Source organism: Ambystoma mexicanum, chromosome 2p (assembly GCF_040938575.1).
Source record: "Ambystoma mexicanum isolate Mex_15411 chromosome 2p, UKY_AmexF1_1, whole genome shotgun sequence".
NCBI classification, from domain to species: domain Eukaryota; kingdom Metazoa; phylum Chordata; class Amphibia; order Caudata; family Ambystomatidae; genus Ambystoma; species Ambystoma mexicanum.
The window spans coordinates 1,313,352,819-1,313,370,117 of record NC_090923.1 but is presented as its reverse complement, the minus strand read 5'-3'; the positions used below and the strand labels follow the sequence as shown (position 1 = coordinate 1,313,370,117).

At 50.1% G+C, this 17,299-nt stretch overlaps 1 protein-coding gene across 1 annotated transcript in view; it reads left to right on the top strand.

The window, feature by feature from the left end:
* Positions 1 to 17,299, top strand: part of BAIAP2L1 (BAR/IMD domain containing adaptor protein 2 like 1) — a 1,517,181-nt gene that overhangs the window by 1,441,716 nt on the left and 58,166 nt on the right. The window contains exon 13 of the mRNA XM_069645654.1: positions 11,018 to 11,058. Within this exon, the coding sequence (XP_069501755.1) occupies positions 11,018 to 11,058 (41 nt within the window). The remainder of the gene's footprint in view (positions 1 to 11,017; positions 11,059 to 17,299) is intronic.

The following is a 17,299-nucleotide window of genomic DNA, read 5'->3' as shown; positions in this document are numbered from 1 at the left end:
CTTTCAAGTGTTCAAGGTTTTCTCCATAGCTTCCGCAGGACCAGTTCGACTTTCACTTCAGCTCTCCATCCCTTGTGTTATTTGCCCAAGTGTCTCTTGGTCTTGGTAATTCCATAACACAATCGGCAAAGTTCAAAGAGATCTTTCTCTTAAAGCAATCACCTTTTAACTTCCCCTTTCAAAAGGATTCATCTTGACCATTGCACATTTCAGAGTTCATTCATTTGCCGTTTTTTAAGAAGACATCCAACATTTTTCAGAGACTTTCAAGTAGGCTACTTCCTTTTCGCCGGACCACTCCGCTACTCTGTATCACTGGCTTCACAGTTATCACTAACTTTTTTTTTTAAACTTCTCTTTATTATTTTAATAACAAGAAGAAACGACGAACCCTACAACTTGTCCCATCACCCTCTCCCTCTCCCCCTCCTCCTCCCCAGTGCCATAGCGCCCGTGACCCCTCCTCCCCCTTCCCTTTTCCATCTGGCGGTTAGGTATGCAGGTCCAAGAGTTTCAGTCGGTGGTGTCGCCACTGCTCCCGGAATTCTCCCTTTAAACAGTCCAGGGTCTCTCCCCATTCCGCCGCAAAGTTACTCAAGTTGCAATTAACTGCAAAAGGTATCCCACTTCAGAGATACAACCTCCCACAATTTCCTGAACCAGTCCTGTTCCATTGGGATCCTGGGGTTTCCACCTTTGGGCAATGAGAGCCATTGCTGCTAATATGAAGACTACTTTTGCCTTATAGTGTCCCCTCCTCCTCCCAACCCCTGAGCTCTCGCCACTTTCCCACTAGGATCTCACGAGGACCCTGACTCATGCCTTCCCCAAACGCCTGATCTAGCGCTCGAGAGATAACCCTCCAAAAAGGTCTAATGTTAGGGCAATCCCACCATATATGGGCCTCCGTGCCTTACCCGCCACAGCCTCTCCAACATGTCCCAGATGTTAGTGGAAAAATTGCCTGGAGGCGAGCCGGAGTAAAATGCCAGCCGAATAGGTACTTATACCAGGCCTCCTGAAGCTGGGCTGCCCTAGCCATCTTTGGAATCAGTTTCCAGAGCCTCTCCCAGTCCTCCCATTCCATTCCCGCCCCTAGAAGCCCCTCCCACCTGGACATATATGGCCACTTCATGATCGGGCCTGCACTCTCGAAAAGCTTATACAGATCCGAAATCAGCCCCTGGGCCCCTCATGCGTCAGGAGGTATCTTTCAAACTGAGTCCGATCGCGAGTTGCCGCCCTTCGGATCTCCGTGGACATCACCCAGTGTCTGAGCTGGAAGTATCTGAGCCGCACCCCCTCGCCCACCCTGAACTCCCGTTTACATTCTTCAAAGGATTTCACATTCTGACCTTGAAATAAGTCTCTAATGACCCTGCACCCCCCCTTTCTCACTTCAGGAATGGGGTGAAATCTCCATTATTGAAGATGGGGGTGAATGGCGACGGAAAGGTAATGATCCCCAATTTCTCCCTGTCCCAAATTTCAACCAACCCCCTTTGTTATGTTACTCATATATAGGTTTGCCGGTCTCAACTTGCGCGGGAGCCATAGTACCTCTCCCAAGTGATGCCGAGCTACCGCTCTATCCATCTTGACCCACTGTTTGTTATATTCTGCAGAAAACCACTCCCGAGCTGTGCAGCCTCGTAGTAGCGTTGAAAATTTGGTAAGGCTAGGCCCCCATCACCTTAGAAGCTGCCAGTAGCCGTTTCGCCAAGCGCAGCGTCTTGCCCCCCCAGATACATTCTTTAACTGCCTTGTCTAATTTCTTGAAGGGCGCTGGGACAGGCAACGTAACTGCTTAAAATAAATAAAGCAACTGTGGAAGGACCACCATCTTGAGCACGGCGCCTCTTCCCAACCACGATATCTTTAGGGAGCTCCACTTCTTGAGGTCTTTTTTAATCAACGTTAACGTGGGAGTGTAATTCGCTCTGTACCATCCCGACAACTGAGGGGTGACCCTAACCCCCAGGTATCGTATCCTACCCGGACTCCACTTAAATGGGGAGGATGCTGCCTCATCGCTCTGCAGCGACAGATTCATTATTTCAGACGTCTGAAAGTTCACCCGCAAACCAGAAATTTCCCCGAATTTGGACCATAGTGCCATGCACGCCTATATGGACTCCCGTGGGCACGTCAAAGTAAGCAGCATGTCATCGGCAAATGCCGCCACCTTATGCTGAATACCCCCGAAAGGAATGCCCTGGATATTCTCTACCTCCCGTATCACCTCCAGTAGGGGCTGCAGGTACAGAGCATACAGAAGCAGAGAAAGGGGGCACCCCTGCTTAGTACCGCATCCAAACTTGATGGGTCGAGACATTGTGCCGTTCACAAGTAAACATGAGCTGGTAGCTCTATAATTCGCCTGCACCATGTTGATAAACCATGTGCCTAACCCCATTCGTTCCATGACCAGAAACAGGAAGGACCACTCCACCCGGTCGAAGGCCTTCTCGGCATCCAAAGCTAAAAGAATCGCCGGGGTGGGGGTCTTCTGCGTTTTCTCAACCAAATGAGCAACTCGCCTAATGTTATCAGCCATTTGTCGTCCCTGTACAAACCCCGTCTGGTCTTGATGGATCAGCTCAGGAAGGTGCGACTCCAAACGCCTTGCCTGGATTTTCGTATACATTTTCGCATCAGAATTTATAAGAGCAATTGGCCTAAAGGAGGTACTCTCCATCGGGTCCTTGCCTGCCTTATGAGTGTAATTTTGGTCTCCATTGAGGGAGTAATGCAGCCCGTGGAGCGGAAGGAGTTATAAAGTTGTGCAAGATGTGGGACCAGTATGGAGGAATAGGTTTTATAAAAGGAGACCGGGAAGCCGTCGGGGCCCGGGGACTTATTGCTGGGAAGCAACGTGATGAACGCCCACACCTCGCCCTCCGTGATGGCCCTGTTAGGGAGAATTCTCTGTTTAGGCTGAATTTCCTAACCTAGTGAGTCCCCCAGCAGCTTTGCTGGATTTCTGGAGTTTGTTTTTTTCCATCCTGCCAAGAGTGAGACTGTTTTTCTCCCACTCTTGGACATGAATGTGTGTAATTCCTTTGAATGTCAAGGTGTTCTATGGGCTATGGGGTCTTTTACTCCATAGGGTCTCATATGTTTTGCTATGTGTGTTACACTGCACCCTCCGTGCCGTAGCACTGGGGCGTCCTAGCGGACCTCCATCATAGACTCCATACCCGGGGACTGACTACTGTCTCCCCGGACATGTAAAGTCACCATTGGCTTTACTAGACCTAAATTTACTAACAGAACTAGTACAAACCACCCTATTGTGGACGTACTAGTAGGGGTAATTCGATTACTCCTGGGTCTGTTATTCGAGGGGGCACTGTCCCGTCCCCCCTCGTCGAGTTTTGGCTGGTGGCAGTGGAAACTACTTGTTATGTTCGACCCCGAATATAACCCTATGGGATTCTTCCCATTGTTGGAGATTGATACTTTTCCTCGTTAATCTCTAACATACCACCGGTTTACTTATCTTAAATAAGTCTATCGGATGGTATTTTCTGCCAGAACTTGGTTTTTAAAATGGCATCTGTGTTCGTCTCTGTGACTCTTAAACCAAAGGTTGAGCCCTTTGTTCCACTTTTGGCGGGCTTCTGTACCGAGACCCTCCAAAGTGGTGCCATTCTGTCTGGGTTACCCCACGGGTGTGGGAGGGGGTTTAGGCACCCAGTGCAGTGGTTGAATTGCCCGTGCAGAGCACCTCGGCAACCGGATAGCCACTACCCCTGTACCGCGACCAAAAGGTGGTGCCTTGTGACGGAGCACTCCGCGGCTGGTCTCTTCCCTGGTGGTGCACCGGACTTCACTTTTCTTCGACGACGAGATCATCTCTACTCTTGGCAAAGACCCGATGTGCATCCACCACCAGGAACAACTGCCCCCGCCGGAGCTGTCTCTCCACATACAAGGTACCGTGTCCGCCTGGCTTCCCTTTCTGCCGGATTGAGTGAGGTGTCTTAATCCTCGCCTTTCCATTGGGTCGCCTCCAAGCTTTCTTTAACATGTTGTTCTGAACTGGTCCAATCTTTCCATAACAATTTTGCGATAAAGACTCGAAGCGCATTTCCACTGAGGCACTTTTTGGGACATATCGCCTTGCCTCTCTCCGAGTGGACCTGGCCTCTGAACTTTGTGATCTGCAGTAGACCCTGCCTTACTTGCCTTGCATTTGTCCGTAAAGTATTGTACCGAGTTGACGTCATAACCTGCCTTATTTTTCTCTCCCGTCCTAACGAATACTAGAGTACCATCTAGGTTAAAGCATACACCTCTGTCTGCAAATAAGTGATGCCGGTGAACCTAGATTTGTCAAACTATAGTTAGGGGGATTGATCTTTTTCTTCGTATAGTAATTGAAGTTGTTTGCCGTATTAGTGCCAGAGTGTTTTCCATAGATGTGTTGTTATAAATAAATACCTTTATATCTTTACACCGAAGCCTTGTTCCGGGTTTTCTTGTTCTACTGTGTAGATTGCCCTATATTGTATACTCCACATACTGCCTAACTCTTCTTGAGGGAAGTCTGACTGCTCAGCCACAGCTACCAAGTGAATCTGTGTGGTACAGACTGCTACCAAGTGGGTTTACTGCCAAACACCTGTAGTCCTAAATCTTTTGCAGTGGTCCCAGAGGGAACTGCACAGGTTTCCGCCTAACAGGCCCGTCCCAGATCTTTCCCTAGAGAGGCGCGGAAGAGTCAGAGCATCCAAGAAATTCTTCTGACGCTGGGTGGTCAGGCCCTGAGACGTGTACAGAGCTTCGTAAAATCTAGCTAGCCGCTCCATAACGCCTCCGTTCGGTAAGTCTCTCCCCCCTTTCATCCTTCAAGGCGGAAATCGTGTTTTGTTCCCTACTGCCCCTCAGTAGGCGTGCTAAAAGTGAGTCCCCCCTATTGGCCTTTGCTTCGAACTTCTGCCTGACCTTTAACATGGCTCCCGCTGCCTTTTTTGGACCTCAAGATCCTCAGTTGCCCCTCTGCCAACCTATACTCCCTATACGTTTTCCTTGAGGGGTACCCCTTCAGCCTCACCCTTGCCGCCTCCACCTCCCCTTCCAGCTGGGTCTCCAGCAGCATCAGTTGTTTATTCCTCTCTGCCTTCAAGGCAATAAGTTCCCCTCTCAGAGTAGCCTTAAACGCATCCCACCTTATGCTGAGACTCGTTTCCGTGACATTATTTCTTTTGAAGAACGCTTTAATGTTGTTACCAATCTCCTCCCTGATCACCTGGTCCCTCAGCAGGTCCCCGGGAAAACGCAAGCTCCAAACCCTTGGCTTTCACCTACCCAACTGCATTTTCATCTGCACAACCCTATGATCGGCAATCCCCATGGGGCCAGTCTGCACCCGCTCTACCCCTCCCACCAGGCTCGCCGAGACCCAGACATAATCAATTCGAGATTGGGTTCGGTGCACATCCGAAAGATACGTGTAGCCTTCTTCCTCCCCCCTCAGCACCCGCCACACATCCCTCAAATCTGCCCCCTTAAACCACTCCTTCAACTGTGGGGAGGCAACCACCTCTGCCTGCGTGTTGTCTGATCCAACCGCTTGTCCCAAGCCAAATGAAGGTCCCCCATTAGGATGACTTGCCCCCTCGCAAACCCCTCCAACACGCCCAGAGTCTCCCTCGCAAACTTGTCCTGTCCCACATTGGGGCCGTAAACCGTGGCTATAGTGTAAGTAGCGCCCATGTGCTCCCCCCTTACCATGATGAACCTCCCATTTGAATCCCTCAGGATATCCTGAATCCTAAAATCCATACTTCTCCCAAATGCCAACACCACCCGCCCTTTCTTTGTGGGACCTGATGCAAAGAGAATCTGTGGAAAACCCTTCAGACACAGGCGGCCCTGGTCTCCCCGCAGCAGATGGGTTTCCTGCAGGGCTAAAACATCTGGTGCATGCGTACGGGTGAATTGTTCTAGTTTAGCCCGCTTGAGGGGAGAGTTTAACCCTCTCACATTATGAGTTAGCCACCTGAAACCGAAATGATAATATACCCTGCTCCTGCGAGCCGCCCTTCCATCCCCCTCCTCGACCCTGTCCCCATATTCTCAACATATCGCGGTTAAGCGCTAAGGCCCCTTCCCCATCCCCTTCCCTGCCCCACCTATGCCCCCCCTTGCCCAGAACCCCCAACTTTGGACTTGACCGTATCCCCCCCCGAACCACCACCCTCATTCCCCCTCCCCCAGACAGTCCCGTCCTTGCTTGTTCCAACATGTTTTAACTCCTTCCCCCCAGGCTCAGCATGCAGCCCATGAGTCCACCACCCCCAGACATTTCCAAGGTGCCACACAGATAGGTCACCCATCCCCCTCCACATTCTGACCTCCCGCACCCTGGGGCTCTGTGCATTCAGCCCCCCTGTAGGGCCCTGCAACGCTCCCTTCCTCTTTCCCCGCTCCCCCACAGTAGCCCACTCCCAGGGTCTGCTCCTCTCCCTCTGGCCCCCGCGAGATACCGGGACCCCCACGCGCGCCACCCCCTCCCTCATTCTCCAACTCCAAACCAATAATGTTGGCCGCCTCCTGGAGTGTGGTCGCCTGCTTCTGGATCCCCTCCCACTCGAAAATTAAGCCAAAAGGGAAGGTCCACCTGTATTTTATCCCCTTTTTGGACAGCTCCTTCAAAACCGGACCCATAACCTTCTTTTCAGGAGTGTGCTAGCAGCCAAATCCTGAAACAGTATTTCCTGCCCCTTTTATAGAGGACAGACTCGCTTTGTCTGGCCACTCGCAACACCGCTTCTTTCTGACCATATCTGGCGAAGGTGACCACCACTTCCCGGGGTCTGGTGTTGGGACCACCCAGGACTTGGCCGACTCTCTGGGCCCTATCCAATGATATCGAACTCTGGTCTCCTTCACCCAAGAGTTCCGCAAATATGTGCTGGCATTCCTCCTTTAGAAGTCGATCCGTCACTGTCTCTGGAAGCGCCTTGATGTGAATGTTGATCCTCCGGGATCTATTTTCCAAGTCCTCGAGCATCGCCTCCATGTTCCTCATCGCAGTGTCCAGCCGATCTATGGCCTCACTATTAGCCATGGTATCCCTCTCATTCTCCTGGAGGCCCCTTTCCAGCAAATCATTCCTTTCCCCTAGCTGTGCACCTTCATGTCGGATTTCCCCCAATACCACATTGAAGTCGGACCTCATAAATTGAAACTGGTCCTGAAAAGTTTGAGCCAGGGATTCCCTCAGGGCTTGCATTTCCCCCTTAAGATCTTGCCTTGTCTACCGTGCCACTTCCACGTCCGCCTCAGCACTCCTACTCTCCTTTGGGTGGCCGCTGCCCGTTTTGTTGGTGTCCTTGCTCTCCATTGCGGGCCAGAGTGTAGGAAGTGTTCCCTGGGGCTCTCTAGAGGAGTGACTGGCCTTCCCCGACTTCCGCCTATACCTGGTAGACATTAGTGCGGGGCCCAGCTTGCGGCCCTTTCCGTAATTGGGGCAATGTCCCAAGTCTCTCGTTGCTGTTTAAAGTGCCCGAGAACCCTCACTTCGCCCTGAAACTCCTAGGGGGGGGGGCAGACTTCTGTAGCCAGTCCCTGCCAGTGGGTGACGTTGTCTGGCGCCCACCTCTTTGCGTCCCAAGTTATTTCTTTTGCTCCTGCCCCCTGGCAAGGGCCAGGTCTAGCCACTGTAGATCCTATGACCCCCATGCCGCAGTGTCCACTTGGAAAAAGTCTCTGATTGGGGGGGGAGCTCCCAAAAGGGCAAGACCTCTCCCCCCAATGCCGCCGCCAATCAGATGGCCCTGTAGGACGGTGCCCCCCAAAGTTGTGCCCCGGGGAGCCCCCACCCCTGGACCTGCTCTCCCTGCCGCCACGATCGGCCCGCAACCCTCTCTTCAATCCCGAGCCCGGGCTGGTCACTTGCTCTGCCTCTCCTGCTCCCCGCGCTGCAGCACACCGGCGGGACCGACTCCACTGGTGGGTGGGGGGCGAGGCGCTCTCCCGCCCTCCCTTCACACTATCCGGGCTGATGGGCCCCCCTCCTGTGCACGCGGACTACGCGCCTCTGATCTCCTCCATCTCCTCCATCGCTGCCATCACCAGAGGAAAGACTGCTCTGACAGGCGCTCGCCGCCTTCTCACCTGGTGCTGGCGCTCGGCTGGTGTGTTCTTGGGACCCGCCCGGGAAGGGGGGGACCCAGCTCTGCCACGGTCGACCGCCTGGGCCACCGCACACCTCCGCCGCCAACACCAGGGTGGACTCAGCTTTCCACACGCAGTGGTGGTCCGCTCCTGTGTACCGATGGCCACGCTCTGTCTTCACAGGGGTTCAAAACAGTGCAGTGCCGCTCCTCTGCCACTCTGCAAATCAAGGCTGCAGCCCTGGAGCCCGAACACAGTGGGGGGAAGTTGGAGCCTCCAACGGTCCAGGCCCGGGTATGAGGAGCTGCCGTCGGCGCATCTACTCGCTGCCGGCGGCCATGTTGGAATCCCATCAGTAACTTTTAAGTTTAATACTGGTTTGCTTTCTTTCGCGTCTGATCAGCATGCGCGCAACCTTCAATCGTGAGATACACTGTTGCGGCTTCAATCTTTCCTTGACACAAACCAGCCTTTCATGTCTTTCACTAACTCACCAGGTGTGTGCATTCCTTTCTTGTCTCTGTGGCTTTGATTCCTGAGTCAAAGTTGATACCACAGGCTTGGCCTCACTTTCCCAACTCTGTCATTCACCCGGGAGGGTCGCTAGCGTCCTTGACACACAATGCAGGCTTCTTCCTGCCTGGAATTCGGCTTTCTCTGCGTATCCTCCACGGTTTCTCGGAGGTAATGACCTCCTGCAGGGATCTTTAGGGTTTCTCTATCCCTCGCTCTGGTTCCTCGATGGGTCGTCCTGCTCCAGTGGGTTTGCCTTCAACCCATAAGATCTGCTCCTTCTTGTGTCTCACCTTGCTCAGTGTAGCTCTGTTCCGCCTTTTATCCATCTGGGGGGAGCTAATAGGTATCAGAGGTATGTGATTAAGGTCAAGTGCCTGACGTTGCCTGACCTGATTAACGGGACATGTCCAATGAGATATGTAAGTGTTAGCCTCTTTAATCTCAGTCGGCTCAGTGTTTGTGTAGAAAGAGGGTGGGGGGGAATGGAACGTTGGAGAATCCTATAAAATAGAATGTGGAATGGGCACGGGAAAGGGGGGAATACTGCTCTCCCAATCGGTTGCTTCACCCCCACTCCTTGAAGATCAGTCACCAAGGTTATCCTCCCTTTGGTTTTTCACAAAGGAAAAAAATGCATATTAAGTTCAAAAGACATTTCACAAAGAAATGGAAAATCTTCAGTTGCACAACATTTTTTTTTAATCCAGTAATCTAATTTCCCCAATTACGATTTTGTGTTTTGGAAGTACTGGTAAAGCACCGAGAGGAGGTGACTGTCAAAAACAGTTACCTCAACATGAACTTTTGTTGGTGCACAGATTAGTCTTTTTCATGAATGGCTAAATGAATTGAAAGATCTTCATATTGTACAGATATTTGCAGTACACCTGGACACGGGCCAAACAAAATCTGAATCCTTGTGGAATTTAAGCCAAACTGTATTCAAGACTCTATGAGAAAAGTTTAGGAGAATGATTTAATAACAACAAGCATAAATGACAAGCAAAGGGTGCAAGTTTGTCACAAAAGGTTTGCGCAGAATTGTGTAACTCATTTAATTAAAATTTTATTCCGGTCCTATTCCTTCCTGGATGAATCCGTAGCACCCTTTCATATTAACATTGGATGCAGAAATCAGTCTTGACAATTGCACAAAGAAATTAACAACTGCACACTTCGCAAGGTATCCAGTTACCACGAGTGTATGCAGTCTCTCGGTAGCTGAATACTTAAATTACATTGCTGAGAATGCTAGGCTCCCTTCCATAACTCAAGTTCACATAATCATTGTGTTCAGTAGGAATTACACCATTGTACTAGCTGCATACTAGCTGCACAATTGATTTGCTCTCAACAGGGCATTGGAACTGGAGGTAAAATGTAAAGGGTCAACCTTTAACTTAAAACTCTACAACTTGTTCATTCCGAACTGTCAATTACCTAGGAGTCTCTTTTGTTGAGAAATAGTTGGATAGTCATTTGCACAGATTTGTGGCAGTGGTTTGTGGCTGTAGATCATAAAGGCCACCAAATAGATCATGCAGCAAAAGGTGTGGTATCAGACATTGGAGAAGATGGTGTAGGTGACTCCAAAATTGTGCAATGTGTGTCAAAGCATCAATAGAGGTCTGTCCCCTGAACAACTCACATTTGGTATGGGAATGGGAAGAGACAGTGAAGGAGGTCACTGTACAGGGTAGCAAGAAAAGAATAAAGAAGGGATTCCACTGACCTATCTGATCTTTGCATTTTTTTCTTTTTACAATTCAGAGCATAACAATGTTCTCACCCCTCAGGTGCCCTTTCTCCTTCAAGATGTTCCCATGTTAACTGTTGTGATTTGAACCTGTGCTCGCTTCTTGGCATTTTGCTTTGCCATTTGCAGTGTGGAAGCGAATACTGTTTCTCTAGCTGTTTGCAACTAAGCTTGATCACTCCTGTGTCAGCACTTATAGGCAGTTAAAATGGCAATATGTTATGCAGCATAAAGTAAACATTGAGGTCTTCAAACATGATTAGTAAGTAATATTTTGTTGGCATGGAGTGAAATGCTAGTTCAGCACAGTTTCTTATAAAACGCCTGTCTTATAAAAATATTCAATATGGCTGTATCTCATTAAAGCGGATAGATTGTGTTTTCAATGCACAAACGATTCTAGTTGTAACCAATATACCTGTTGTGTGAATTGATGCAAATGAATTGCCTTACTTTCTGTGAAAGTCAATTGCATTTTGATAGAGCTAAACTAAATGTGTACGGATATGGAATGTTCACACAATTCTTATGCATCAAAACACAGCCTATTTTGAGTAACTGAATTAACAATCTGGCTTACAGTATTTCGGTAAACAATTATATTTTTCTCCTTTCCAGAATCCAAACGCAAATGGAATCATGAAACCCCCTTTCCTGAGGTATGCGTTTACATTCAAGATCTTGGCTTTGATTAATTTCATAGTAGTATCTACCTTCAAGACCCAACTTTTGATGAATGTTGAAGAAAAAAAGGTTGCGTCCATGGTTCCTTTACAATGTTTGGGGGTATCAATTTGTATTGCCAGTTAGAAAGATGTTTTTGATGGTTAAGCTTCACCAGCATTGAATTATTTATGGATTCATAGTCTCTTTATATTCACCATAGTCTCTGTGGTGATCATGTGTACATCTCTAATGGTAAGCAAAAAAGAGAAAAATGTGTATGTATGGTTAGCCCATACACCTCATGTTGGCCCTTTTCCATGGCCAACAAGGTGGGCATTGCTGATGTTCATAGAATTCAAAATTCAACAGATATGATATATTTTAGTTTTGTGGATTTAACAGATAAAGTAGCCTTTCACATGCAGCCATGCAGTGGACAATAGGTCCTGGCAACATTCCCTTTCTGGGTAATATCTATCTCTAGTGATGATCAAACGCTCTACCAAGAGGCCGCAACATGAGTAGCTTCATTTCTTTAAGGCAGATCCATGAGAGTCTTCTCAGAAATAGTCAACGCACCTCCAGCTCCCATTGCTTGTGGCGTCCCACAAGGATCCTGTGTGTCCCCCACCCTCTCTAATATATTCACCAAACCCCTCTTCGACATCGTGGGTGCCATTGGCATATCACACACCAATTGCACCCAAATTCTCCTCCCCCAACAATGACGCCCTCACCCTCAACAAAATATGCTTGACAATTCAGGCCTGGATGGCCTCGAACCACAAATCCCTAAATGACGACAAGACAGAGATCTTGTTGGTGGGCTTCCCAGCAGTACTGAAGAAGCTCAATAAACAGCATACTTCCTTTAACATAGAAGAAACACTGCTCACCGTCTTAGCCTAAGTGAAAACACTTGGCGTTCATTTACATACTGCCCTCTCCTTCACAAGACAAGTGAATTCTATTGCATCCTCTGCCACCTACACAACCAAATTGATTAACGCTGCCTGACATTTCCTCTCGCCCTCAAGCTGCCTCACCATTGCTCGAGCGGTCATCGATGCAAGGCTCAATTATTGCAACGCCCTCTTTGCTGGCACCTCCAAACAGAACATTAGCAAAATGCAGGTAAAGGGACCCCACTGGCGCCCCATTAGGGAAATAATTATATTCAAAACTCTGTCCATCACACACAGATGCCTGTCCAATTCAGGCCATGCATACCTTTCAAATAAAATTGTGAGTGCACACTCTGCCAGTCCAGTAAGGGCAGCCCATGCTCACCGCCTTGCTAAACTGAAATCTAAACAAGCTAGGGAAGGTGGATCAAGTTTCCTACAGTGGCAGCTTCTCACCGGAACTCTCTTCCGCCTGCCCTAAGAGCAGAGGAAACCTATTGGGTCTTCCGTAAATCATTGAAAACCTGGTTATTTGCTTAACAATGATGTCCTGACTTGACTGAAGCATGGAGCGTGCAATCTTGATCCAAGCACATAAACAGGTGCTCCCATAGGCAAAAAACTGGAAACCTGGTTTTCTCCAGCATTGGATCTTTCATGGATTCACATGCTTTGAATATTCCCCGTCGTCAGGCTGGGAATCCCCGGTACATTATATAGACCCTTTCCCGTAGGAAAACTTTTTCGACGCTTATGCGTCCTATCCACCTCGTTTTGTATCATGCGTGCCCGTGCCGTCAGGACGTCATGATATAAATACAGGCCCCGCCCCCGCGCTCCCTCAGATTTCAACCGTCTTTCAAAGCAGTGGGATCTTCGTGTTACTACTAGTGATAACTAGATTGTTTTTTTGTCTGTTTCGCGTAAGCGAAGTTCAAATCTGGAGAATTATGTCTGGAAAGGCGTTATTTCGCCCATGTGCAACCTGTGGCCTCAAAAAGGTTTATGAAGGAGACGGCCACATGGACTGTATCTACTGTCTCCACCCGCACCACACGGCGGATACATGTGAGATATGCCAGGGTTTCTCCCAAAAAACCCTTAAGGACCGTAAAAGAAGGCTGGTCGACTGGCTTAATGACGGAGCGGGTGCCTACCCGGCTTCGGAAGTTGGCTCCACGGCCTCCAGGAGCAAGTCGGAGCCTCCATCGAAGAAGGTGCGGCCAGCAGAAATTCGCCCTGAGGACAAGCATAAGGGGAAACATGCTGGATCCTCCTCATCTCATAAAAAGCCCTCCTCCTCCTCATCATCTAAGACGGAGAGGCTGGCGCTGTCTAAATCCTCCTCAGGGGACCGTCCCAGGTCTTCCGTGAGTCGAGAAGCTTCAGCCGGGAAGTCGGCATCAAAATCGACAACGAAGTCTAAAGGCTCGACGACGACGACTTCCTCGTCGACCTCGGTGTCATTGACGATGCCTATTACCGTTCAAGCAGCAGCGGTTGGGATTCCTTCGTCGACGGAAACTCAGTCTATGGCTTGGCTGCCTGAGGTCTATGACCCGATCCCCCCTGAGGTCTTACTGCAGCCAGACACGGCCTGCTCGGCGGAAGGGGAAGGTGACATGGTTCTGCAGCCATTGGATTTAGGCTTACGGCCTTCCACGTCGACGACGACGGCGACGAGTGCGAGCGGGGGTATGGTACCTATATCATCCACGTTGCTGAACCCCCAGACAGTTTTGTCTCTGGATGTGCTTAATACTCTTCAGAAGCTACTACAGCGGCTGGATACCCAGTTCCCTCAACCTGGGACGTCATCGTCACTTCTGTCTGTACCTTCCGTCGACGAGCAAACTTGTACGGCTCGCTCGTCGACGAATCACCCATCGGCTCCCCAGGCGGTAAAAGATCGTCCTCGAGCTCAGGAGGAGGGTGAGTTGTCGGAGTCCGACTCTATACATGATGACTCTGGGTCAGACATCTCCCTGTCACCGTCGAGGGACCCGACATGGAATTCGGATGTAGAATTGGAGTCTACGAGGAGCCAGACACAGCCATCTCCCCCTGATGATGTGGGAGCCTTCCATGCAATGATGGGGAAAGCGTGTTCCGAATTCGGCTTGATTCCTGAGGAGCAGAGGAAAGACTGTTTCCTTTTTGACCATATGGGTCAAAGGAGAAAATCGGTATTTGCCATCCCAATCCTTGACCACGTGTGGCAAGAAGGTCTCAAAACGATGCGCCATCCGTTCTCGGAACCAGCCATAAAGGGACGGATCGAGAAAAAGTTTAAAGCTCCGGAGTCCACTCCAAAATGTCTAACATCACAGCCTTTGTCTGACTCGGTGGTGTCGGCGGCAGCAGCTAGGAAGGCCAGGGTCCAGCAAAAATGTTCAACGCCACCGGAAAGCGAGGCTAGGAGGCAGGACGCATTTGGAAAGAAGGTGCTCTCGGTCGGAGCGACGACAGTAAGAGCAGCCAATTCCTTAGCGATCGTGTCACGATATGATAGGGAAATGTGGCACAAATTAGCCCCTATCCTAGAACACCTGCCAGACGAACACCGAAAAGCAGCTATGTTACTGGTGCGGGACGGCGAGGAGGCCTCGAACCACGCTATTAATATCGCAGTGGACCTAGCAGAGTCTGGTTTCAAACAAATCAACCATGGAGTAGTGCTTCGTCGACAAGCGTGGCTCAAATGTACTACTTTCCGTCCTGAAGTACAGTACAAAGTCCTGGACATGCCATGCGAAGGGGAGCACCTGTTTGGCGAAAAGGTTGATGAAGCGCTGAAAGGGATGAAAGAAGACACGGATACTGCTAGGTCCCTCGGCGCCCTTCAAACGGGTAGAAATTTTCGCTCTTTTCGCCCTTTCAGAGGTGCTTCTGGAAACTCCCGCTTTGGAGCCTCGAGGGACCGTGGATTTAACAGGCCCTCGTACTCTTCACAAGGGTTCAGACGAGCGTCCCAGTCGGCACGTGGAAGCAGGGACTATCAAGCCTCCAGGCGGCGAGGCTCAGGTCCGTCGTCAACGAAGAACAAGCAAACCAGCAACCAATGACGGCCTTCGGAACGTCCTGGGGGGTCGAGTCTCTCATCACTTCGACCGATGGAAATGCATCACCAAAGATCGATGGGTCCTAGACACGATTCGCATGGGTCATGCGCTGCAATTCAAAGACAAGCCTCCGCGTCTTCCTCCTTTATTCTCGACACAGCCCCACCTCCAAATCCTACGACAAGAGGCGGAGCTTATGTTGCGAAAAGGGGCGGTAGAGAGAGTTCCTGTGGCACAGGAAGGCCAAGGAGTTTATTCCAGGTTCTTTGTCGTCAAAAAGCCAAACGGCAAATGGAGGCCCATTCTCGACCTGAGGGTACTCAACAAGTGGCTAAAGAGCCAAAAATTCAAAATGCTAAAACTCCAAGAGGTTATCAGATCGGTGCAACCCATGGACTATCTCTCTTCACTAGACCTTCAGGATGCTTATTTTCACATCCCAATACGCCCACGACACAGGAGATATTTAAGATTCGTCGTCGGGAGAAAGCATTTTCAGTTCAAGGTCCTCCCGTTCGGGCTCAAGTCCTCCCCCAGGACGTTCACCAAGTGCTTGGCCCCTATAGCGGCCCATTTAAGGAAGGATGGTCATCATGTCTATCCATATCTAGACGACTGGCTAATCAGAGGGTCATCCAAGGAACAAACACGAGACAGTCTACGAGCCACAATGTCCATCTTACAGGAACTGGGCTTCGCAATAAACTTCAACAAGTCCTCAGTAGAGCCTTCGAGGACCTTGGTCTTTCTAGGAGCGGAGTTTCATACGCACACAAGCCTGGTGAAACCATCCAGCGAAAGAATTCAGAAACTTCAAAACAAGGCGTCGGAATGGAGCGGCGGTACCAGAGTCTCTGTGCGCAAGTACATGTCCCTGCTAGGGACCATGTCGTCCTGCATTCCGTTAATAAACAACTGCCGTCTGTTTATGAGGCCTTGCCAGGAATTTCTAGCGGACCGTTGGGCACAGAGCAGAGGTCGCTGGTCCGACAGACTGGTCGTCGACGAACAACTAGTTCAAGCACTCGGCTGGTGGAAAGTGTCTATTCACCTAACGAGAGGGATGCCTCTACTGGAACCAGAGTTCCAAAAGACGGTGGTGACGGATGCATCGCTGAGCGGATGGGGAGCTCATCTGGATATGTTACAGGTACAAGGCCAGTGGTCTTTGCAGGAGTCCTCCCTGCATATCAACCTGCTAGAACTGAGAGCAGTGCGATGGGCTCTGAAGTCTTTTCTTCCGCAACTGAGGGACTCGGTGGTGCGTGTCATGACGGACAACACCACTACGATGTTCTACTTGAGGAAACAAGGAGGGACACGTTCCAGGTCCCTATCGACAGAGGCACAGAAAATCTGGCATTGGGCCCTTCAACACAACATACAAATCTTAGCATTTCACCTACCAGGAGTGAAAAACGTGGAAGCCGATGCCCTCAGCAGAGAAATGAACGAAGTTCACGAATGGGTGCTGAACGACCAACAACTTCAACAAGTATTCAAGGAATGGGGACACCCTTCCATAGACCTGTTTGCAACGAAGAACAACAAGAAATGCCATCAGTACGCAAGCAGATGGCCTCAGCAAGGCTCACTGGGGGATGCGTTCTCATTCCCATGGACGAACAAATTCCTGTACGCATTTCCTCCTTTTCCCCTTGTCAGGAGGACGTTGCAATGGATCCTCAGGTACCCATGTCGGGTAATTCTGGTGGCCCCATACTGGGCCAGACAAGTGTGGTTTTCAGACCTACTACACTTAGTGGCGGCGGAACCGATGAGATTCCAGAAGACCCCCGACCTTCTGTCTCGACAGGAGGGTGTCGTTTGGCATCACGACCCGGACAGCCTCAAGTTGACGGCCTGGCTCCTGACTTCGCCGAATTTGGTCGGCTAACGATTCCGGAGGACTGTCGACGTATCCTGCAAGCGGCAAGAGCACCTTCCACAAACGCCTCATACGCGTACAAATGGAAAAGGTTCTGTCAATGGTGTGAGGATCAACCAGGTTTGGCCCCGCAATCGATTAGGCCGGAACAGCTCCTTCCATACTTGCTGTTATTAGCTCAAATGGGCCTGTCGGTGTCGTCAATAAAAGTACACCTAGCAGCCATTTCCAGGTTTACTCGTCGACGGCACTCGGCACCATTGTTCAGCGACCGCCTGATTAAGCACTTCCTTAAAGGCCTCTTTCGGAGTTTCCCTCCAGAGAAGAAATTTCCACCGGAGTGGAGCCTCAATCTGATCTTAACGTCTCTTATGAAACC